This window comes from Notolabrus celidotus, chromosome 1 (assembly GCF_009762535.1).
Source record: "Notolabrus celidotus isolate fNotCel1 chromosome 1, fNotCel1.pri, whole genome shotgun sequence".
Taxonomy (NCBI): domain Eukaryota; kingdom Metazoa; phylum Chordata; class Actinopteri; order Labriformes; family Labridae; genus Notolabrus; species Notolabrus celidotus.
This window is the reverse complement of record NC_048272.1, coordinates 4,277,021-4,301,275: the sequence shown is the minus strand read 5'-3', so window position 1 is coordinate 4,301,275 and position 24,255 is coordinate 4,277,021. Positions and strand designations below refer to the sequence as shown.

At 38.3% G+C, this 24,255-nt stretch overlaps 1 protein-coding gene across 1 annotated transcript in view; it reads left to right on the top strand.

Moving 5' to 3' along the window:
- The first annotated feature begins 7,374 nt into the window (after positions 1 to 7,374).
- LOC117816854 (retinoic acid receptor gamma-A-like) overlaps positions 7,375 to 24,255 on the top strand; it is a 38,568-nt gene continuing 21,687 nt past the window's right edge. The window contains exons 1-2 of the mRNA XM_034689264.1: positions 7,375 to 7,618; positions 19,056 to 19,436. Coding sequence (XP_034545155.1) covers positions 19,268 to 19,436 — 169 coding nt within the window. The 5' untranslated portion in view covers positions 7,375 to 7,618; positions 19,056 to 19,267. The remainder of the gene's footprint in view (positions 7,619 to 19,055; positions 19,437 to 24,255) is intronic.

Here is a 24,255-nt window from a genome sequence, read left to right as displayed (position 1 = left end):
AAGTGACTGAGGAACGTAGTTGTTTTATGTAGGATATTCTGAATTTGATGCCAGGCATCCTTGATTTCCAAAGGGAATATCGAGTTTTGATTCACCGGACTGCAGCACGGTTTTCTACTTAAGAGGTTGCCGGTATTTCTGCATCATGTTTATGTATGGTTACGTCTTTGCATGGATATGTTTGTAAGTTACAACCTTCCTGCCTGTTTGCTCATGACTTTCAGGTTCATGTAATTGCTAAGCTAGGCTAACATTTTTTACCTGAGCCCAAAAGCTACAACCAGTATACTTATAATGACAATTGAATTATGGTATTTAATGCTGAGGCTTGTGGTGACATTACCAATCTCTTCGTCGAGGTGTAATCTGTGAATCAAGTGTTTGTAACCACACTGATCATGTGACTGCTTGTTAACCTTCATGGAAAGCAGCTGGGCAGCCACTTTGTACCTGAAGACCTCAGTGGTCAGCTCAGCTCCAAGTTAGAGCATGCAGATGTTGATCTTGACCATTCCTGTTATCCTCTTTTTATGACAGCAACAGTTGTTACAATGTTTTGCCATTTGTGCACCAGTTAAACATATGACAAAAAAATTAGACTATGGAGTTAACTAATGTTTCATCTCCATCAACCATTGGCAGTCATTTGTTAAATTCTGAAAAGAAACGTCAGTGCTTCTACTTAGAACTTGAGTTGTGGCATCATGCTGTTAGAGTTCATCATTTTGTGAAGTAAACTGCAGTAGTATAACAATGTTCCGGTGTGTTAGAAAAGAGGATAAACAGTGTTCATCTCTTCAACTGGAACAGAAAACAAATCACTTACCTGCATCTCATAAGCTTCCCAATACCTAATACCTAATACCTCATTTTTATAGGCCTCAACTACAGGGTACCTTTTGTAAAGTTGCACACACCAAAAATAACAGGAACTGTTCTCCACATTTAGCTCTAAAATGTCTTAATAGCTCTACAGTATCCTTGCCAAATTAAAATAAATAAATAAAAAATGAGAAGCATGCCTTTGTATACAATCTTATGGTAAGATGGGGTATGGTCTTAATCAGGCCTTCATCTCTACCAAAAGAGCTGTTATGATGGGCATTAGTGGTCGACTGATATCGGTTTTACAATGACCTATGCTAATGCCAATAATAAGAGAGCAGGTTGGCCGATGGCTGATATATAATGTTGATATCATGTTGTTGTTTTTTTTGCATTTGATAAGTAAATAACAATTTAATGATAACATTCAATATTCCACGCACATTTAAATCTATCATGCATGGTTATCTAAGCCAGTAACATGTTTCATATGGATCTTTAATTAATTTATGGAATAGAAAAATACATTGGGTTATTCAATAGATTTCAGAACATGACTATATTTGAAGAGTTAATTTACAAAAACAGATATCTCTGTTTTTATACATTTTCAAAAAACTAATTTCTTTTTAATGTAGATTTTTAATAAAGTTACATTTTTAAGATACCTCTAATTTGTAATGTAATTTTGACTTAGTCAAAGCAACCCAACTTCAATTGATTGATAATACCTAAAGCTAGTAATAGAAAAAAAAAGTTTTTTGAAACATTTTTAAAAAAAATTGAAAAGTGAGTTAACTGCAAATTAACTCTTAATTTGTTTTAGAAGCAGTATCAAACTGCATTAGTCTTTACATCATAACATTTTTATAATAAACACTAGCCAGTAGCTGAATAATTTATCTGCTCTCATTTAGGATGGGAAAATATTGTCTTTTAGAAAAGATGATGGTGATTGTGGAAATGTATGGCAGAATATTAAATGCATCATGGTGAAATGGAAATAAGGGAAAGCACTAACACTGCTTGACAGCAGCCACACTAATAACGCTGCATGCAGTGTCTGCAAACACCATTTGTTTATTTCTTTAAACATCCGTGTGAGCAGTGGCGGAGACACAGAGTTCTGACTTGGGTGGCCACACTGGGGCACTGACTGTTGAAGGGTTGGCCAGGCGTGGAAAACATTAGAGGCTTACCCCAAACGCAAGAGGGTTACTTCCAATAATCACATCTACTTTAACTTCTTTTATAAAATAATTTAACAAATGTTACATTTTGGTACATTTCTAACATTAACATTAAAAATGTAACTCAACAGAGTGTCAACATGTAAATCTGCTGAACTGAACGCTTTAAGGACTCAAAATGAAGATGATTGTCCAAAGTCAAAGCATCAACAAAAACAATATTAAATCCAAAGAAACTACTGTCTCTGCAGCTTGATGAAACGTAATAGCTGATTTGAATATAAGTAATGCCTCTGACATGGCAAATAGCCAATCATGTTTAAGAATTTCAGGGTGGCCAATTAGTTTTCAGAGGTGGCCATGGCCACCCCTGTCCACCCCCTGGCTCCGCCACTGCGTGTGAGAGCAGATGTAAATAATTGTCCTGATTTATTTCCCTGCTGAAAAAATAGTGTATCTTTAAAGAGCAGTCTAAAGTTAGACCGAAGCTGAGGAAGATGATGCTGGAGCCAAACTATCAGTTTTCTTCATCTTTTTGTCCTCCTCCTACAATTACCCGTCTTGATTTCACGTCCAATCATTGCATTTTCTTCCTGCTGGGCCCTCCAATCACCATGTGTCCTGCATGCAGTAACACTTATACATATCTACCGTAATTAGACAATCATTCCCATATGTAGATCAAACTCCTTCAACCACTCAACCCCTACCTCACCCTCCCATCCGCCCACTGTCTCCTTTTTCCTCCCTCTGTTTTTCTTATTTCCCCATCTCACACTCTACTACCCTCTCCGTGCCCCTTTTTCACTTTTTCTTTCCCCCCTTCTTTTTCCCCTCTCTCTTTCTGATTGAATTACCATAAGTGCAGGTCTTGGCCAAAATATGCCAGCTTGTTCTGATTAAAACTGTCCTTGTTATACCAGAGACTTTCCAAATGGCTGGGAGCAGTTTGTGTTTGGGGGTTGGGTTATGAGAGAAGGAGTAGGAATAGGAGGAGGGGGACAAAAAGCAGTTTGTGTTGAAGAGAAAAATGCTGCCAGACAACATCATATGGCGAAAGATAAAGAGAGGAAGCTCCAGAAAAACAAGAAGGAGACCTAGTGGACGGAGATGGAGAGGCAGGGGTAGAGGAACAGAGAGGGAATTAGACAGTAATGGTAGTTGACAGAGTTCGGTTCACAACAGGTTCATGGTGACATCATGGTTGAATTTTAGGGAACATTTATATAGGAAAACTATCGCTGTTCATTGGATGCACATGTACACCCCCAACTTCTTTCTTTCTTTCTTTCTTTCTTTCTTTCTTTCTTTCTTTCTTTCTTTCTTTCTTTCTTTCTTTATTTCTTTCTTTATTTCTTTCTTTCTTTGCCACAAACCCTAGTCATTGCAAACTACACCAAATATGCAAATTAGCTCTGGCGCTTAAAAATTATTTTTTGCCCACGGCTTGATGAACTAGTACATCTTCTTGTACACATATGGTTTCCCTAGATTTTTCCTGTGTTCAAGTGCAAAAGCCTGACTCATCCCTCAGGTTGTGTGTTAAACTTTGTAACCCCAAAACTGACAACTGCTACCCAGAGCATCACTCTTTTTTCTTTTTCTTATTTTTTGCTCTTTTTCTTTCTTTACTCATTTTCCCTCCCTCTTTTTTTTGCCCTTAAGTCTCGCCAACCCTCAGCACTGGTACAGTATGTTCTTTGTGTGCATGTTTAGCTGTTTTTTTTGAGGGACAGAAAAGACATAAGGGAGCCTTGGGGACCCGAAATGTGTTTATGGTGTGTGTGTGGGTGTGATTATATTTGTGTCAGCTTTTCTCTTGCTTGAAGAAAATTAACAGCAGGGAGTTGTGGCGTATTAAAGGCTCTTTGTGTCTTGTGCATGTGTGTTTTTGGTGTCTATGTTTTTGAGTTTGTGTGCATTTTCCACTCGTAGGTTGAGCGTAACTCTGCATGTCCATTTGTATGTTTGTGTGTGCCCGAACGAGCTTGTCATGCATGCCTGTCATCCTCTGCGTGCCTCTCTGCGCACCGCAGAGCTTCACATGACATCAATCTGAGAGCAGTGGGATAGTGATCTCATTACCAACAGCCTGTTGCTGATTAAAACCTGCCGTCTGCACCCTCCTTTCTTTTCTTCTCCCTCCTCTCTTGCTTCCTTGTCCTTTGCTTGCCCCCCACCCCCTTCATGCCTCCTCCACCCCTAAAAAACTCCACAGTCGCACCATTCTGCGGTTTTCTCTGCAGCTCACTGCCAAAAAGGGCCCCATTTCGAACTCTGCAGAAAGTCATAAGCTCCCCTTTTTTTCCTCTTCAGTTTGTCTTCTTTCGTTTCTTTGTTCTTTCTCCTTTCTATGCATCTTTGGTCTGTTTTTATCAGAGGCCTCCACCAATATCCTATCGACAAGCCTCATTCAAACCATCTCATGTTGCTGATCTTCTTTCTGAGTCAACCTGCTTTGACACCCAGTCACAATGAACAAGAGAGAGGTGGTATAGGAGAAAGACATCATCTGTAAATGTGTCTGAGAGAGTGCATGTATCAGCATCTGTACGCATATGCTCATTAGAGTCTCATAGATTTACAGTCAGAAATACACAAACACCCCTTTCACACTTAGCCAGGCCTCATACACTCCCCTCCTCTGAGAGCATTTCAGTGAAACAGGAAAAATAAACAGCACTAACCTTTCACCTCCTGGGCTGACACTGTCAATGAAAAGTGCGGCAGAAACAGTGATGGTTGAAGATCTGGACCTGTGATTGGACAGTCCAGTCTCAATGTTGTGAACTAAATGGGGGAAAAAGTGCAATCAAGGGAAAAGTTTCACAACAAAGAAACTTGTCCAAGGGTTAATGAAGCCTTGGATGCAGTGTTAAGGATAACATATTTAAATATTTAATTGTAGTTACCACACTGAATTTTATTTGTCACTTGATATGATGATCATAGCTCTCTGAAGAAAAAGAACACACAAAGTTGCTATGATGGGCAAACAAATGAAATCTGTCTCATATTTGGATATAAACTCCCATGCTTAGAAAATACAATCCAGATTTCTCTTTTGTTTTACTATTAGAAACACACTTTATTATTACTTTATGAATCCCAGCTCCAGCATGTGGCGGAGATCTGTTGTTTTCATGTCATGTTTGAAAGGAGCACCGAAAGATGCCTTCTCGTAAATCCTGATGGGTAGATTGTGATTTTGTGAGACAGTTCGTGCGTCTCCGAATGCATCCACGATGATGACACAGATCTACACTTTAAGACTTCTGTTCATTACTGCACAGCTGATAAACCGCAGTCACATCTCCTGCTCATGCCATTCCCAGCATGTAGAGACGTAGTTTATATTCATGTGGGCTAGTTCATGTCAATTTTGATTCAGAATGAAGCAGTTTCATGTTTAAGAGAAGGGACGAGCAAAGCCAACCAGTCTGTCTCTCTGTCTGTCTGTCTGTCTGTCTGCCTGTCTGCCTGTCTGTCTGTCTGTCTGCCTGTCTGCCTGTCTGCCTGTCTGTCTGCCTGTCTGTCTGTCTACCTGTCTGTCTGTCTGCCTGTCTGTCTGTCTGTCTGTCTGCCTGTCTGTCTGCCTGTCTGTCTGCCTGTCTGTCTGTCTTCACTTTCACTTTGTTAAAATGGGAAAGGCTCAAAAGGCTGTCACTCACATGGAAAGTTTTGGGGAGTAGAACAGAGCAGATGTGGCAGAGCGCCAATTTGACGTCACAATATTAAAAACAATGGCAGTCTACTGGTTCTTTTTTTTTTTCTTCACATTTTCCAGAATCTATTGTTGTTTATTGCACTACATGCATATAACAGATAAAAACATTAATCCAGTGAGGTCAACATGTCTTGTTATGCAAGGTTCCTTTTAACTATAAAGTAAAATAGAAAATAAATTGATAAAAGCAGAATGAAACCAATCAGAAAATTAAATAAGTATTAAGTTTCATTCTCTTTTCCTTTGAAAACTTTTTTGAGTAGTCTCATAGGAACAAACAAAAAACTCCCAGAGCTTTGTACTGAGCTGCTTTTCTACTGTGTCCGCTCAGTCAGGCAGTAGCAGACAGTTTTATCTCTGACATGAAGAGGCAGGTAGCTCTGCCCCTCAGGGGCCGACTGGCCAGGTTTGATCCCATCACGGATCAAATGTATCTCCATTAAACGCTTCCTTACCAGAAAAACAACAGTGCTGATTTGCTTAGGAAAATCCTGTAGGAGGAGAGGAGTTCACTTGAACTGATTTAAAGGTGCGGAAACTGCCGGGAGAATGGCTCTTTGTACTTCTCAGGCTGGGAAACAGCTCATAGTAGTTTGCATTTTGGAGATGTAATGAGGTCATCTAACATATATACCAGGCTCTGTGTGGTTTTCAGAGAAGATTTAGATATTGCTGGTTTGTTATACACAATATATTTTACTGCACATGCACTGTATGTTTAATAATAGTTGCATTTTACATGTGCAAGCAAGTTTTATTTTACAGTTGTTGACATGAGAAGATTTTGTACAATGTGTCATTCATCATTACATTTCTGTTATTTATGTTGTCCCATTGTACAACCTTTAGTTTAAAGTGTGACAACAAATCTGAGTGTCGGTCCTGTATATTGTGTTTCCAGTTTTTAAGTAATGTTTCTTTAATCTCAAGTCATAGGGAAACTGATATTGAGAGGGCGTATGTCTTTCCCATTAGGGATATGCAGTCACAATAAAGCACTGAGTGGTCCTTGATTGGCCCCAGGCTCCTGGACTCCCACATTGGCTGGCCCTGGTCCCAAAGTCAAGGCATTGTAAACATGGAGTGCAGGCCAAGGGCTGACATTGATATCCCCAAAGGTGTGCAGCCCCCCTCCCCACAGCATGTGTGTTTGTGTATGTCTGCAAGTTAATGACTGTTACATTAGTGTGATTGTGTTTACATGCATTAATGCACCGCTCTCATGTGTGCGTGTGTGTGTGTGTGTGTGTGTGTGTGTGTGTGTGTGTGTGTGTGTGTGTGTGTGTGTGTGTGTGTGTGTGTGTGTGTGTGTGTGTGTGTGTGTGAGTGTGTGTGTGTTTGCGCAAGCCTATCTTTGGTCGGTTAACAGAGGAACAAATTTAGAAATCCAACAATCCAACAAAAGAGTGTTGACTGACAGCACAGTTTAGAAGGAGTGGAGGTAAAGAGAGACAAAGAAAGAGAGAGAGAGAGAAGAGTGAGGGAAAGAGGAGGGGGAGGAGGGGGGCAGCGAGTTGAAACCTAAGCTTTCTGGACCCTGTTTTCCCTTCCTTCGGGCATTCTGTGGCTGGTAAAAAATGTGCTGTATATTTGAAGTGTTGGATCACGTGACAAAGGCAGGGTTTGTGAATCAAAGTACACAATGATTTCAGGAGGAGAGAGAGAGAGAAAGAGAGAGGGAGGACGAGAGAGAGAGGGTGTGTGTTAGAGAGAGAGAAAGAGGGAGAGACGGGAAAAGAAGGAGGCGGTATTCAACAGGCTGAGCTGTATCGTCGTTGTGAGAGGGACTTCTGACTGACAAACACAACTACTACACTCCTTTCTCACCCCAGCACTACCATCCAGAGTGTGTCGCTTTAGAACTCACCGATATCTGGTAAGTTTTTCTTTCAAACCCATTTTTAACATCTACTTTTTCTCATGACTTCATGACTTTCACAGTGTCTTTGTGAGGAAAGGAGACAGACAGAGGACTTGTCAGAGCATGAGTGAGAAGTATGTTTCTCTTGTCTCTCTCTCTCTTTCCGTCTCTCCCTCTCTTTGTGTGTGTGTGTGTGTGTGTGTGTGTGTGTGTGTGTGTGTGTGTGTGTGTGTGTGTGTGTGTGTGTGCGTGTGTGTGTGTGTGTGTGTGTTTGTGGGACAGCATGAGCGGGGATTGAGTTTCCTGAGGACAGCTTTAATTGAGAACAGAGATTTTCGAGAGAGGGAAAAAGAACAACAGAAATAGCAAAGGAGGGAAATGAAAGCTGAGCGGCACTCGCATGTGCTACAAAGCAGCTCCATGAGAGGACATGAACATTTGTGCGTGTGTGTGTGTGTGTGTGTGTGTGTGTGTGTGTGTGTGTGTGTGTGTGTGTGTGTGTGTGTGTGTGTGTTGTGTCCTCATTCTTTTCCTTGCTGATTGATACACATCTGGATATTCCTGACTTTGTAAACTGTGATTCAAAGCTGCTGAAAGATTGTGGTGACTCCTAAGGTTGTGTAAAAGAGTGGCACAATAAGAAACTACGAACTGCTTTTAATAGTTTCATACACCACTGATGGATAGTTTAAGTGCTACAGGTGAATTTGGTAACCATCTCAGGCCGACTCAAAGCAGCAGACAGAGTGGCTGCTTTGGCCTGCAGGCTCTCAGCCAACAGACGGGCTGTCAGACTTGATGGATCACTCCATCAACATCACAAATGGCTGAGTGGGTCTGGTCTACCTGAGTATGCACACACTCATTCACCCCCCTGAGGGTTATGTAAACAGGTTTCTATCCGCACAATTACATAAGTTAGACGGAAACACTGAAATAGGCTGCTCTGGATATCACAAGACAGTCGGCAGTGTGTCCGATCAGTGCTGCTCCTGCTTTGCATTGTGTTTGTGTGTGTGAATAAACTTACTGACCCCTTCAAATTTAAACACAAGCCCTTTTATACACTGTGAATCAACCTCAAATAGCATCCTTTGTGCGACATTAGCTATATAAATACAGATGCATTGCTTGATTGATGTTCCTGACATTTATCTGCTAAGTGCTGATTACCAGCTGATCCGAGGTGTCTGCATCCGTCTGCTAACACCACTCTGCTGACCATACCACTCTCCATGCCCTGCACTCTAATGTAAGGGCCTGTTGTTCTAGCAAAGGCTCGACAAACCATTCCAGATTAATTTTCCTTAATGTCTTCAGGAATGTTCATCTCTCACATCTGCAGGGATAGGTGGATGAGTCGACAAGCAGGGTATAAACAGCTGGGTGTAAACAATTAACAGTAAAATATCAATGTGAAATACACATCAAAATAGGTCTTCTATGTCTTCTTCATCCTCTCCTTTGGTGGACTGGATTGGATGATGACATCCTTTTCATCATTTGCTCAGTTTCTTTGCTAATGAATGTCCATAAAGTGTTGAGTACTGAGTGAACCCCGTCACTCTGATCCCAGGTCAGATCGCCTCTAGCTCTTAAATGTAACATTTTTTGGGTGAAAACATCTGTTTTTGGTTAAGATGAGTGTTCTCTTCTTTCATCATTTGGAGAAGGAACTTCAAGAAAAAGAGTGTACGTGTGCATGAGTCTGGGGTGTGTTGCATTTGACTTCTTTAACTGCATTGCAATCTCATCTTTGTTCGCTACACTTTTCAAGAATGGCAGCCCCTCAGGCTGAGGAGGCTGTCTGGCTCCTCTCCCCTTTTCTCCCTGTCTCACTGACTTCTTTCTTCTCTATTTCCTCAATATGAAAAAAAAAACCATCTTCTTCCATGGAACGTGTCAGCTGAGTTTGATTTTGTACAGGGTTGTTGTCATGGTCCCTTCATATAAATTGGAACTTGGAACTTCCAAACCAAAGAAGCAAGCGTTTGCCACTTGTTTTTTGGTGGCAGAGACACAGATGTTTTACTGTTCTGCAGAGAATAATATTGTCCACAGGGTTATTTTGAGGAGTGTTGGTGAGAGCTACTGGCTTATTGTGGTTCAGCTTGACGTGCCCAATTGGCTTCAGAGATTTGCATGTCACTTGCAACATTCATTGTTTCAAGCAACAAAAACATAGCTGCATTCTTTCAAAATGCAATGCTTACTCTGTATGAATTGTATCTGCGGGTGTTTAATCATGGTCACAGCCTGCTTTCTTATGAGTTCCTTTAGAGTCACTTAAGCCTTTTTTGTGGAGAAACAACAAGGCACAGATTTGGCATGTGTGTGTCTGTGTGTGAGGGACAGGCAGTAAGGTTTTTTTTTTTGGCAGTCTTAGGAGTCCGTTTTCACTTTAACACAATGAAATGCTGCCTAAGAAATGCCATAATTAGATCTGACCCATGGCCAGGTCGCTGAGCCTAGAGCGACAGAGGATGACCCCAAGCTGTGACCTGGAGACCCCCAGCAGCCCAAAGTAGTGGCTCCACATAATGGCAAGACTGTGAGTTTTATGAAACATTACTGTCATCGATATCATTACTATTAGACGGAACACAGATATCAAAGTTCATTATTACAGCTATGACGAAACAGTTGAAATGAGCAAACATGAGTAAAGTTGTTGGTTGAATGTCAGGTGACTCTGTTGCACACAGTGGACCAGGTGAAATGTTCATTTTGAAACTTATTAGTTGGAGATAAAAATCATTATTACTGTCACTCGTGTTGTTCTTTAACTATTGTTTGAAAATGTATTCATTGTGCTGGATTGTTCAATAAACTTAAAGAAGCACAGATGCTGAGAAGGTCAAAGTTCATCTGTTTAACAGTTATATCCATTTTCAATTGAAGACAGAATTTTGAGTCCATGTTGGGAAGTGAGGTTACCAATTGATACCACTTTCAAGAAACTAGCTTAGCATTATGACAAAACATTAAACCAGTAAATATTATACTTTTTTTTTTTCTAGTTTTAAACTTCGGGGTATTATGGGCAGTTCAAGGTCAGTAGAGAGTCAACATAGTTTGTAGAGCTCATGTGAGGGGTTTTTAAATGGTCATGAAAAAACTGAAATTATAATTCTAATAGTTTTTAAAATTATAATAAAAAATGTATCACAAAAAAATGAAACAAACTTAATAGTGATGCCTGCAAAAAAAAAAAAAGAAAACAAGATCATCAGCAACAAGACAGACTATTTCCCTATAGTCATTTTCATGCCAGTAACAACTGCCACAGGGTAAATGTCAGATGAGGAGATTTAAAGCATGCTGGAGAAACACTGGTTTTATACATTTTTTCACAGCAAAGAATCACAGTAAGTGATACGTTTGACTGTTGAAAATAAGTAAGAAAAACAAATTACTTTCACATGTTCAGGATGAACACTTTGACAGCCAGATTTGCCAATCACCAAAAGTTCTTCACAGGAGCTTTAAACCAGACTTATTGTAAGCTGTAACTTTACTTGTATTTTACATATGAAAGAAGGGTATTGATATTTCAAAGCAAAAAGAAAAAATACTGCACTTAGCATAATATTAAATGGTGTCACACAGACCGAACACATAACCATCTTCTTTATTTTAACACTTCAAACTGTCTGTTTTTATAGCCGTTATAAAGAAGGATCAGATCATGTGAACTGGATGATTGTATTGAAGTTAAGGCCTGGCAAACACAAATATGCTTGGAAAATAAAAATCTAATGTTTTTTTTTTGAGGCCTTGTATATACATCTGTGTGTACATTATTGACAGCCTAACAACATAATAGCGTGCATAAATTGAAACTATGTGTTTGCCACAGCCAGAAACATTTTGCGGTTATATGATGGCTGTCAGACACTGAGGGTTTTCAGCCCAGCAATAATTTTATTCCTCAAAACACATTTTTACATGTCAGTTTGACATAAATTATAGTACAGTACAGCAATTTGTTGGAAAATCTAATTATGTTGTTTGTGTGTGATGGTGTATGCGTGTTTTTTTTCTCCTCTGTAAGAGTGTTTAGTTTGTCAATATGTGCATTTTCCTCTTGGTGTGTTCAAAACATCACATTATCATCCTTTTAGTTTTCATTGTGGGTTTTATGGTTAACTGCTAATTGTCCCGGCTAAAATCATATTTTCCCTAACATTTGACTGCTTTTTGGAGAGTTTTTAGCTTGTTTTCCACTCAGGCTCTTCTTATGAGTTTACTCTCTACAAGAGAAACGTTGTGGTTGAAAACAGAGATTCTATTCATGTTTGTCATCTCCATTTTCTTCAAACAATCTCACACTCATGTCTCTTTAGATACATTCACAAGCTGAACCAAATCACAACCTTTTATTCTGTTATGTAAGTAAAAAGTTGCTGTAAACCATTGATTGATTTGTTCAGCATTATACTGTCAACCACACATTGATTTCTGGATGGAATAAATAAGAAAATAAGCAAAAAGCTTATTCATCCACTCAAAAACACACAAAAACACACGCACACACAATAAAGGAAACTGAGAAACACTTAAGCGACAAGTTTGGACCACTTTTACATTAATAATCACTTATTTTCCAGCTGACTCACATGGAACTGAAATAAACATTAGAAGTGAAAAGATTACTTAATAGTCAAGACATATAACAAAGAGCCACAATATTTGGCTCCACTGTGAGAAGGTGCTCAAAGTCAAAAGGATCAGATTTTTATTATTCAGTCCAGAAGATTGAATTGTTTTTTACATTCTTACTAGCACTGAAAACAATAGATAAAAACTCATCATCTATTCTTAAAGTCTATTAGATATGCTAACAGAGAGGAGTAATGAACCACATGATTAAATAGAACAAAGGAAGTCTTTATGTGATGTGGAGAGGAGCATGTATCCCCTCTGGTTTCTGTCTTTAATTGACACTGTTTCAGTCGAGTACAAATCAGTTAAAGTTTAAAGGAACGCCAATCATAAATAATTTAATTGATGAGCTGCACAACTGAGTGATGCAAGTACAAAACAACCCAATTATAGGAATTACATCAGGTTTAAAGCATAGAAAACAAAGCACATGTTTTTTTTCAAATAAATCAAGTCCCAGATAACCTGCCGGGTACCAACCAGAAATATGGAGCCGAATAGCATTTGTCCATTACAAGTTTGGTTCTAATTAGGAGTCAAAGTGATCACTTTTTCAGCTTAGAAAACAACAGCACATGAGAGAAGCAGCTGCAAATAAGCTAGTCTGTCTTCACACGAAGAGTGTTCTTTTAAAACTCACTCTAATGAGTGCAATAAATCTGTCTTTGTGTCACTGATGGGCGTATTAATAGTAGAGATGAAAATATTGAGGGAGGACCCAGAAATGACTGAACCAGGGTATGCCAGTAAAAATAAAGGCGTATAAACTCTGAATCATGCAAGGATTAAGAGTGTTTAAGGGTTATAGTTGTAATTGAATATTTAAATCCTCTTGTTATTCCACAGCAAAGAGAAGTCAAAACCAGCATTCAGATGTGTTGGCCACCAAGTAAGAGGTTTTATTTGCTGCCATTGTGAAATCTGTCCAAACATTTGTATAAAACCTTGCGGGACAGTGTGTCCAATCATAAGTGCAAACATTTTTTGTGCTTGGTGGAATCTATAAAGAAGTTTTTTTTTAAATTGCTTAAACTTTTTATCACCGCACATTTCTCAGCCCTTAAAGTAGACTAATTATACCATAAAACTGAAGATCAACTTAAATGTTAAATGTTCTAGTCATCTATTTCTCTGAAAATGCTCCACCACATTATCGCCACACCAGCGGGACATTTTTTCATAATTTGGCAAAAAACAAGTGAATGTAACCAAAATTCTCAGAAGGCTAAAGATTGATGGACTTCTAAGATAACTTTTTATTGTCTTACTGTCACGCAAGCATTACAATTAAATAAAACATGGTTATACGAAAAAGGGCTGCATCAAAAAGAAATGATTGACCAAAAGGGATAAATCTTATTACATTAATCGCTAGGGATTTTTTGTGAGAACAGAAGGCACAATGTGGTGATAAAGTAACAAAGTTAACTTTCTGCCTCTTCAGAAAAGTTATCACAGTTTCCCTTTAACTTTATAAATGGTAATTCTGGAAGTTAGGGTTACCAACTGTCCTGTATTAGCTGAGTAATCCCACATTTCAAACTGTGTGAGAGTGTTCGTCTTCTCCCAGATATTTATATTACTTCTGTGTAATCACAAGACATCACTTTAATGATGCTGAATCAGATATGAAACAGCCAGCAGCCCATCATTCACTGCTCATAGATAGATAGATAGATAGATAGATAGATAGATAGATAGATAGATAGATAGATAGATAGATAGATAGATAGATAGATAGATGGATCTTTATTTGTCCTTAATAAGGAAATTTGTTGTCACAGTCTGTACAAAAAATACATATATAAACACAAATAAACAATAAACATCCACCCAGCCCCGCGACAATGGTGCCCATCAAATGACACATTCAATCAGAGCCCCCATAATGCGCATCAGATAAAGCTATAGAATCAAAAGTGCTTAATCCCATTGTAATATGGTTTGTCTGTGGATAGTGTTGTTTGGTTAGCTTGTGGCACACAAGTCTAAATAGATAGTTGTGGGTTAGGCCCAGTCTGTAGGGACTCAACCAAAACCTTCTACACTTTAAGCTGTTGGTATTTTCAATGGGCCGTAGAGGTTAGCACGACCTAACACAGCATGCTGCTCCAGAGATGCACAAGAAGCAAAAAAAAGTGTGTTTTTTTGGGTTAAAAGATGCCTTGAAGCTGTTAAACAGCTAGAAAGAAATGCTAACTTGGTGAATCATGCCTCTCTTTTGTATTCTATTTTTTTGTATTCTTTTAGAGTCCAGAACTGCCAAATGTCAATAAGGGGGTTATAGGGTTCCAAGTTAAGAGTTGAATAACTTATTTCTAATGTAACCATGTCATCTTTGAGTAACATGTTGACAGTAAATAATCATTTTGGTCATAGTTTCTGTCACAGTTGAAAACAAAACAAAAGACAGAGGACCCAAAATGCAGACTTAGATACTTAGAACGTACTTAAATCAAAATCTGAAGTCCAACTCAAACTCCATACGCAAAATCCACACAAGAAACACTAGAGAACATGAGGGAGGCCATGGAAAATGCAGCAACTCAGGAGAAAATACTCAAAGAACTGACAAAGCCATGGTTGAACAGAAGGAAACTAATTACACACAGGGTAATCAACACAGGTGTGACAAACGCCGCAGGTATAACTAATTAGTGTAATCAAACAGGAGAAAAGCACACAGGGACAGAGAGTAAAAGTAAACCTGGCACACAAGGAACATACTACAAAATAAAACAAAAAACACTTACACACACAAGGAGTACAACAACACAACAGTAAAGAATGGAACTACATAACAAGGAAAGACAACTGATTTACACTGGGAAAACTACAACAAGAAGGATACAAAATAAAAAGAAAAGCAACCCATGACAGGTTTCATTCACTTTTGGTAATAAAAGCATGTAAAGTTATTCTCTGATGGAGGTCTGTTGTGTAATTTGTCAGTTCAGAGGTCCTTTTTTTGGGAAAAAGAGCAGTTATAATATACATTTACATAATAATACAGTGGTTGTAACTCAGCCACCAAGCAAGGCACTGGTATTGGTTGTTTGGTTACATAAGCTGATAAGAAAATTGTAAACAAAATTAAACTAATTTACAACCCAGACTTTTTACACTCAAGACTGTGTGACATATCTTCAAGCTATTGTTACAAATGTGTCAACATAAGCTAATAGTAGCTTACAAAACCAAGCAAAGATGTCACAATAAATTGAATGCCAAACCCAATAGTTTTCCCCCAGTGTCAGTCACATCTCTGTTTTGTTATCTCCAGAATAAAATAGTGTGATGTGATTTTGAATCTCTCTTGTGATAGACACCTGGCATTTGTTAAAGTTAGCTAGTGTTGTACACTTGGCACTTCGGTGTGCATGTAAACCCCACATCTTTTGGATTTTCTGGCACTAATAGGCCTATTTCTTTTTGTCAGATTTATCTTTATTCACCAGCTACAATGACATGATTATTATTTTCAGATTAAGTTTTCTATTGTTAGAAACAGTGATGTTAAAGACAACTGTCATCATTGTTGCTGAATGGGACAGAAAGGTCAGTTTAAAAGGGGGAGACCCAAAAGGGTAAGACACTGTGTTTGTCTGTGTTCACTTGTGTTTGTCCCTTTTCTGTTATTTCTAATTTGATCTTTTTTGTGGGGATTTTTCAAGTGGTTTGGGTAGTATGAAATCATGTTCTCAAAATGAACCAGCTTTGTATTGACTTACTCTCAGTACTGACCTTCTGTATGTGTATTTGTAGGTAAATAACTGTAACCATAAGTAAATATGAGTTGGAAAAACATACAGTTCAGTCACATTTACACATTGTATAACTAGAACCAGATGACACTACTAATAAGAACTTGAAACATGCTACTCAAAAAAAAAGATTTTTGTCATTTCATCTGTTTACAGCTAAACCATGTTTACAACTGTTGCAACAATCCCCTGAACACAATGACGTAGCTCCCAAGAGTGTCGTTGAATGAAAGTTAATTGAAAAATAGCTAAGTTGACAGTATGCAGCGATGTGTTGGAAGAGACAAACACATGGAAAGCCCCGTCGTTTTTGTACCAAAGCTGTTTTTAATCCCCATAGTCTGGGAAAAGGGAGCATCGGTTGTGAGTTGTGTGTGTTTGAGTGTGTGTGTGTGTGTTGGTATATTCGTGTATCAGCAGGACCAGGACCAGGTGACCCAGTCTGACCTGACCCAGCCAGGTCTCATAAAAGCAGCATTGAGGCCTGGAAGCCGGGAGGCACAGAGACACAGCACTGCTTTTGTTGCCCTACCCAAGGTGTATTCCCCCTAGAGGGAGAGCAAGGGGCAGGGGGTGGGGGGTGTTACTCATTAGAGAGAAAGAAACCATTCCTTGGCCAGGGCACATATTTTTTTCACAGTTTATTAGTGGAAATAAAACTGTTTCTCTTTTTATGTGTTTTCTGCAACCATTTGGTTTGGGTTTTTTTTCACCCTCCTCCCATGCTGCTTTACGACAGTCTGTTTCTTTCTCTTATTAATCCAGTTTCAATATGGGTCTAATTAATAGGACTCTGTTCACTTCTTACACATGGCATGCCAGATGCTTAAAACTCCTTCATAAGAGCTCCCTCCCTCCTGTTTTCCTCTCTTACCCTCCATCTTTTTCCATCTTTTTTTTTTCAGCTTTCAACACTTTATTTGGTCCTCCATCGCAATCCTTGTATACATCTGGCTTTCATATTCCTCATTCCACTCTCTGAATTTGATTGGTTGAAGAATCAACTTGAATGACTCAAAATCTGCATCTGTGGTCGGATCCTCTGTCCTATATTTACTCCTTCATTCTTCAAGGTCAATTGCAGCTTTCAATGGGGCTTCAGCATGTGTGAACGCAGTGTTTTCCACTGATTGCTTGCCCATGAACATGATTAAAGTCACAGAACATCTGTGTATGTTCACTTCTGCAACCCTACATGTCCGTGCTTGTGTGTTTCTGTGTCCTGCTTTTAGTGAGGCATGTGTATGCATATGTTTTGCAAAATGTGACCATTCCACACCACGTATGTAATCGCTTATATAATCACCACACACTTTGTCCAACATGTGTTTGACAGTCTTTGATCGTCAAACACAAAAGTTCTTTGTGAAAATAGTTGCAGGGACTCTCCCCGACTGGTCCTCTCAGTGAAGAAAAACCGCAGCAGAGCCAAGCAGCTACAGAAAAAATGTCAATATGGGAAATATGACTTTAAAAACAACACTCGCTGCGCTGACTGTGTGGCTCTGTGTGTGAATGTGCAATATGTACAGTGTGTTCAGGTGTGTGTGGGGGAACAAACAGCCGCTTTTACAACAAAAGCATGTAAAACTTTTACTATAACAATAGTTCTGCAGAGACCTGATTATGATTTAAAAAAAATGTCCTCTCAATTCAAGGGTACAGCTCAGTGTAATAGAAAAAACCCTTAATATAATGCAGTAGAACTCCTTCTATGTTGAATAAACAACTCCTTAATGGTGTTTTGAGAATAATCAAACATTGCTTTATTCATTAACAAAGGATTTATTCTAGTGCTCTGCTTCTTAAGATGATTGGTGCTTCATAAACTTAGAACTTATACTCATGATTTCTAAGGTGATCTTTTATCAAAAGAAAAAAAAAGATAGCAACAAGACTGTAGATGTTAAAAAGTCTGTTGTGACAAAATTATATATCTATAGTATGAGCTATCAGGTACTTTAAGTGTTCGTATATCAAAATTAAACAGTACAACAACATATTTATAGAAACTGTGGAGGTGAATTTTGTCCTTCGCCCCTAGAGTTCTTGAACCATTCAAAAGTTTAATGATTGTACACACAACAAATCTGCTTTGAAATAAGAAGTCTGTGCAAACCTGTTTTTTGGGGTTTTTTTTCCATTTGTGTCTGTTTCCTGTTAAGTGTCTGCTCTTGCCCATATTTTTACCTCCATAGCTGGAAAAGTTAACTTTAGGCATACTTAAAAAGCTTTAGTTTTCTTTACAAAAGTTAGTCTATGTAGTTTAAAATATGGTTTTTAGCTGTATCTTTGTATCCATCTTGGTAGTTTGATGTATTTGTAAAAACCATAATTCTCTCAGTCTGTTTCATCCACCCTGGGTGCTTGATCCCTGTGTAGAAGCAGGCCCAAAACAACAAGACATTCTTTGGCCGAGCTGTATTTACCACAGCTCCACCACACAGAGTGAAGCTCCGCCCACTCATGAAATCACCGAAGGGGATGAGTTGGTCATACAGAAACTACAGAAACAAGGACTGTCCTCATTTGACATATTCACAGTGTGGCAGATACACGATTAGTCCTCAGACACAGGGAAGGTGAGACTCAGCAGTGTGTGTGCTTTCACACACGTCTGATGGATAGGAATGCCTGGTATACATCAGGGAGTACAGAGAGAATGAGTAGGTTATGTGTGTCTGTAGCTGTAAAGGGTTAATTGTACCCAAGTTGTGGCTGGCTGTGCTCAGACAGGCTGGCAGGGGGAACAGAGAGGTCTCTTCATAATACAGTTCTGCTGATTGAAATCATATGGCACTGCTCGAAATCATTGCACTACTTTAAAGACGGACATAAAAAGTGTCATGCACAACTGTTATTCAACTCTGTCCTCTTTCAACTCTTTTGTTCTACTGTTTACCCTTGTTTTATAAGTTGGCTTATATTTCTTTAAGGTTCAGGTTTAGTTGTAGAAAAAGCCTTTTTGCTTTCTGGGTAAAAATGATCATAACCACTCTTTCTTCTCTTTCCTTCTTTTTTAGCATCTGGAATCTGGTCAGGAGTTGGTCCTTCTCTTCCTCGCTCTCATCATCCATCTCACTTCCCTGCAGCCTGACATCAGAGAAGCCAGTAACTGGGAAGGGCTGGATGGCACCAGCCTTTTTCAAACTCTTGGTAGGTCCCTGAATCAGACAACGTGGAGACAACCAAACACTCTGAGAAGTCGCCTGATCTACCAGCAGCGCTTTTCAAGATGGCAACCAACAGGGAGCACCAAGTTCGTCACATGACTGGCTTCCCCCGTGCCATGTATCCATTCACCTTTAACCCGATGCGGAGCCACTCCCCCTTCGACCTGCTGGCAAGTAGCCACCTTTTCAGCCGGTTTGGGGCAGACCTTCCCAAAGAGATGGCTGCGTTGTGTAAGTAATACACAGCTTTAAGTTTTCATTTACACTTCATTAGTCCCTGAAATTCAGACTAAGTTCCATTAAATGCATTTCATAGGATATAAAATGTGAAAGAAATATAAAGTATTTTTGATTAGATAACTTGGTTGAGTAACCTCAACTTGTGCAAGGCAGAGTGATATAACCTTTGAGGCAGAATTTAGAAAAGATGGAATTAATCAAAAGTATTTTTGAAATATTTAAAGCTACGGTTGATTCGCTGATTCGCGACCATATGATTGTGACTGATTCAAAACAATCCTCAGCACATCGTTTGTGTTTTGCACTACGTCAACTCATGTCTCACTCAGCAGTAAGAATACACCAAAGCATTATCATAGTGAAAGTTAAAAACACAAACAAACATGAAATGTATACGCGGGCAGAACGGCAGGACAGGATTTGATTGGTTTCATAATTTGGCTCCTGATGGCAGGGATTGGTTGGTGTTTTCCCAGGTTTACTCCGGCTGTAGATAGCAGGGTTTTTTTCACTCTTTTTTTATGAACACATTATGAATTGATTGCCATCTGGACATAAAGATTCTTTTAACCAGTATAGCAAAACGTGTATCTAAATCTGACTACCAACCCCAGCTTTAATATCATCATGAGTTTCTGCTTGTCCAAGGTTCAATCAAGAGGCAAGAAATCTTAATCTGATACCCTTTCACATGACAAGATATTGGGCCAAATATCCAAGTTTCCTGTCCTGTTTTATGTAAAACAATGGGGGACTCTCCACAGTTTTGGAATTGCCTTCAGGGACAATTTTAGATTTTAATCAGGACTTAAATCATGCATTGAGTAGGGAAGAAAAGAAAAAGAGGGAAGAAAATAGGGTAGGAGAAAATAAGTGGGGTTTTTTTTTCCTCTTTGTGGTAAACCAGGCGGATGGCATAAAGGACAGCCTTGAAATAAACAATACACATTACATTTCCTATTGACTAATTTGTTGTTTTTCATAGACTGTAAAACCTCTTAAAATGCTAGGAAAAGAAATGGGCAAAAGTTGAAAAAAAAGATGGAGTTTGAGAAAGATGAGAGAGCTTCTCACTTGAACATATTTAAACCACAGGGGGCACTGTTGCACTTCACAGTAGCAGGAAAAGTGAGAAAGATCACACAGAGACACAGCAAGACTTTTAACACAGGCTGACAACTTTCCTCATCTAAAATTGTATTTCCTTTATATTTTCAACTTCTTTACTTTTCAACATTAGATTTTCTTTGTTCACTTCTATTGTTTGTATTCAACAATGCTACTGACTGAATGACTATAACTCTTGTTCTTCAATTATAACTCTTGTTATAATTATAACTCTTACAGTTCCATGCCAAGCTGTTAGCCTCCTGTTATTCAATGAGAGTTATTGACTGAAACTTACTGAGAGTGTGAACAGCAAGAGGGATATGGAATGAAAATGAAAGACTTTACCTTTATCAGGTTTGAGTAATAGTTGTTTGTCTCTCATTTCTTCTACAATATATAGAAAACATTCATCATCAGTGTTGGAGTTTGCTTCTGTATGTTCTTGTCTTTAAATTCCATTCTTAACGCAGACGACAGCTCTAATATTATGCCTTTTATATTTTCTCAACCACTTGTTAAAAGCAACTGTACATGTAGAATTTGTATGCGTTTTTTTTTCCAAGTAGGTCTATACGTACAAAGAATTTGTTCTAGTCTTTGGGTGCAAACACAATGAACACAAAGGTAGAATAAAAAAGCAGAGAACTAACATCTTTTCTTCTTCTGTCGATGAACTTAAGCAGATGTAAATTGACAGTAGAGAATACAAATATAAAATACAATATCAAACAAAATGTGTATGATGGGTGTGCATGTTTGTGTATGCGTTTTAGAGACAGTGTGGATTCTTAATAGACAGTACTCAAGTCAATACTCAGTAACCTTAAACAATATGTCCTCAAGTCAATTCAATTTCTATAATCCACTGCTGCACATTTGTTAAAGTCCAATCCTAAATGAATTCATTCATATTCATAGAAATCTTTGTTTCATCAGAGTGTTTTGTGACTGTGCGGTTCATATCCGATTCATTACACAGACACATGCCTGATTACTATCTGTCATCCTGTCAGTCTCGCTCAGAGTGTAGAATTACCTGCTGAACACTCCTGTCAGTCACATTGTATGCACACAGTGATGTATACAATGAACAGCAGTTATCTATTTATCTACGTAATCTCAGTTTATCTTGCTTTCTGGACACTCTGTTCCAACATCAAGTCAAGTAGCGCTCAGTATGTCATTACACCTCTGACATGTTGTCTGTGCATTACATCTCTGACGTGTTGCCTGTTTGGTTTTAATGCACACACAGACAGAGATAGAGAGATATGAGAGGCTGCTGTGTGTCAGTTAGGTCAGAATGTCTACACCAGTCACATTTATCTCTGACATTTCTACCTGATTTATTAGTTGACAGTATGTCACATGTAGGATCACAGTTACGTGGTTAAAACTAGGGCACGATGTTGGATTTGTAAAACTTTGAGATAGAAGACTAATAAGTTACTTTAATTGAAACAATGGAAATGTGTTTTTTTTTCACTGCAGTCCCTTGTCTTCTTAGATTTGAGGCCTTGCAAATGAACATAACAGCTTAATGACACATAGAGTTATTACCAATCAGTGTGTTGTTACTACAAACTTTCAATACCTGATTCCATTATTAGTATAAGTACGTCTTTTTTAAGTTATCATCAAGGATATAAAGGAAGCCCCCCAACATGCTTAGCTTGATGCATGGCCATTAAGTTTTCCAGTTAGTTCGGGATGGCAAATTTAGAAGTAAACATATCCATGAGTCCATCATGCCTGTTTGTTGGGATGACTCTGAGCTTTAGAGATGGGAAGTCCAAACTGTCTGAGAGCAATCTCCAGTGAACCTTTCCTCAGTTCTGCCACTGGGTTCTTCACCCTTTAACTGTTTTTGTAGTTTACATTCCTACAGATGCACACCTCTTCACAACCAGCTGCTTTACCTGTTACATAACAACCCACAAGACCTGTAGTTCTCCTTACCATTAACAAATAAGAGACAGCATTTACTGCCTTACTAAAAAAGCTCAAACAATGTTAATTATATAAGTCCAGATTGCTGCAGTTAGTTAATAAGACATGCTTCCTATGAGTTCAGCAGTAACATCTTTCCAGCCGTCCTCCTAAATTAATAAATATTATGACTTGGTCAGCTTTAAAATTTGAATTGGAAAGTATCCCTTTAAGCATAATTTTCATGTGGACACATCTAACAAGTGTACACAACCTAACTACCCTTCGTTATAATTTTATTTCACTACACAAGACACACTTTTATTGTAAAGCTTTTATTTTGTGAATTTATTTTAATCTTAAACGTTTTACCTCTCATTTGCTTTTATTGTGTTTTTATTGTTCTTGTGAAGCACTTTGTTACTTATATCAAAAAGTGCTATACAAATAAAGGTATTACTATTATTATTATTATTATTATTATTATCATTATTATTATTAATAATAATAATATTAATATTATTATTATTATTATTATTATTATTATTATTATTATTATTATTATTATATAAGTAATGTATTTTCAATCTCTAACAAATGTACTTGTAAATGACTTAAAGGCCCTGTAGGGAGTTTTGAAATGGCTGAGAAACAGACTGAAAATGATACTGATGTCTCTTTATGACCTTCAATAGCAAACAAGATCATCAGCAACAACACTGACACCTTCTCTGTTTTTCATTTTTAATGCCTGAAACCACCGTGAGGGGGTAGGTGTCAGACCAGATGATGGACATCTCGCTTCAGAAACAGCCTTTATCTGACTGTTTTCATGGAAAGTAATCACATTGCCTGATAAAGTTGACTTTTAAAAGACAACAGGATGAGGTTTTTGTTGAAAACACTACTTTTGCATATAAAGGACAAGAGACAAGAGGTATCACTTTGTCCACAAGGGGCGCCAGAACCGATACAAAACAAAAGTTCCTCACAGCAGCTTTAAATAACTTGCACTATATGACTTGAATAGAAGTTAACCTTTCAAAAACTCAACATCATCCATGGATTTCACAAAAATTCAAACTAAAATCTCCATAGCCAGCTGCCACTCACCCAAGTGGACTGTCTGACTTCTTAAACAACTTCACTTTACTCAAATGGCACATCAGCACAATAAGCTAGAGGACAGCATCCTGGAATTACTCTAAAGGTGTAACTAAAGCTGAATATATTGTCACGCTAGGCCACTGTCCAAGCTGCCATAGATGAAGAATTTGGTTCATTCGCACAAGGATGGGTTGTTACCATTACATCTGCTCAATGCTGACAGTCCCAGATACTCCACAGTGACATTTTGAAATGTTAGTGATTCATATCCTCTGTGTCTAACTAAACAAATAAACAAAAAACTGAAGACCTGTGATAGCATCAAAAATGAAACACAAAACCTAGCAGAAGTACAGAGTAGATCCTAAATCATTTTTTGATACAGTCATGCTAGCAGTACAACATGTTGTTAGCTACTGATTAACAGCCATTTAAATGATATGATTTCAACCCTCCTGTTATGTTTGTTTCTCTGGAACAGCAATAATGTTCCTGGGTCATTTTGACCCAGGGCATATTCAATAATCCAAAAGTGTCAGAACCCCCCAAAAAAATCCCAATACACATTTTTTTTAAATCTAATTTTTAACTCCATTACTAACCATTAAAATCAAGATTTAGTCCATTGGTGTTCTTTAATTCTCAGATCATGGTTAAATGAGGA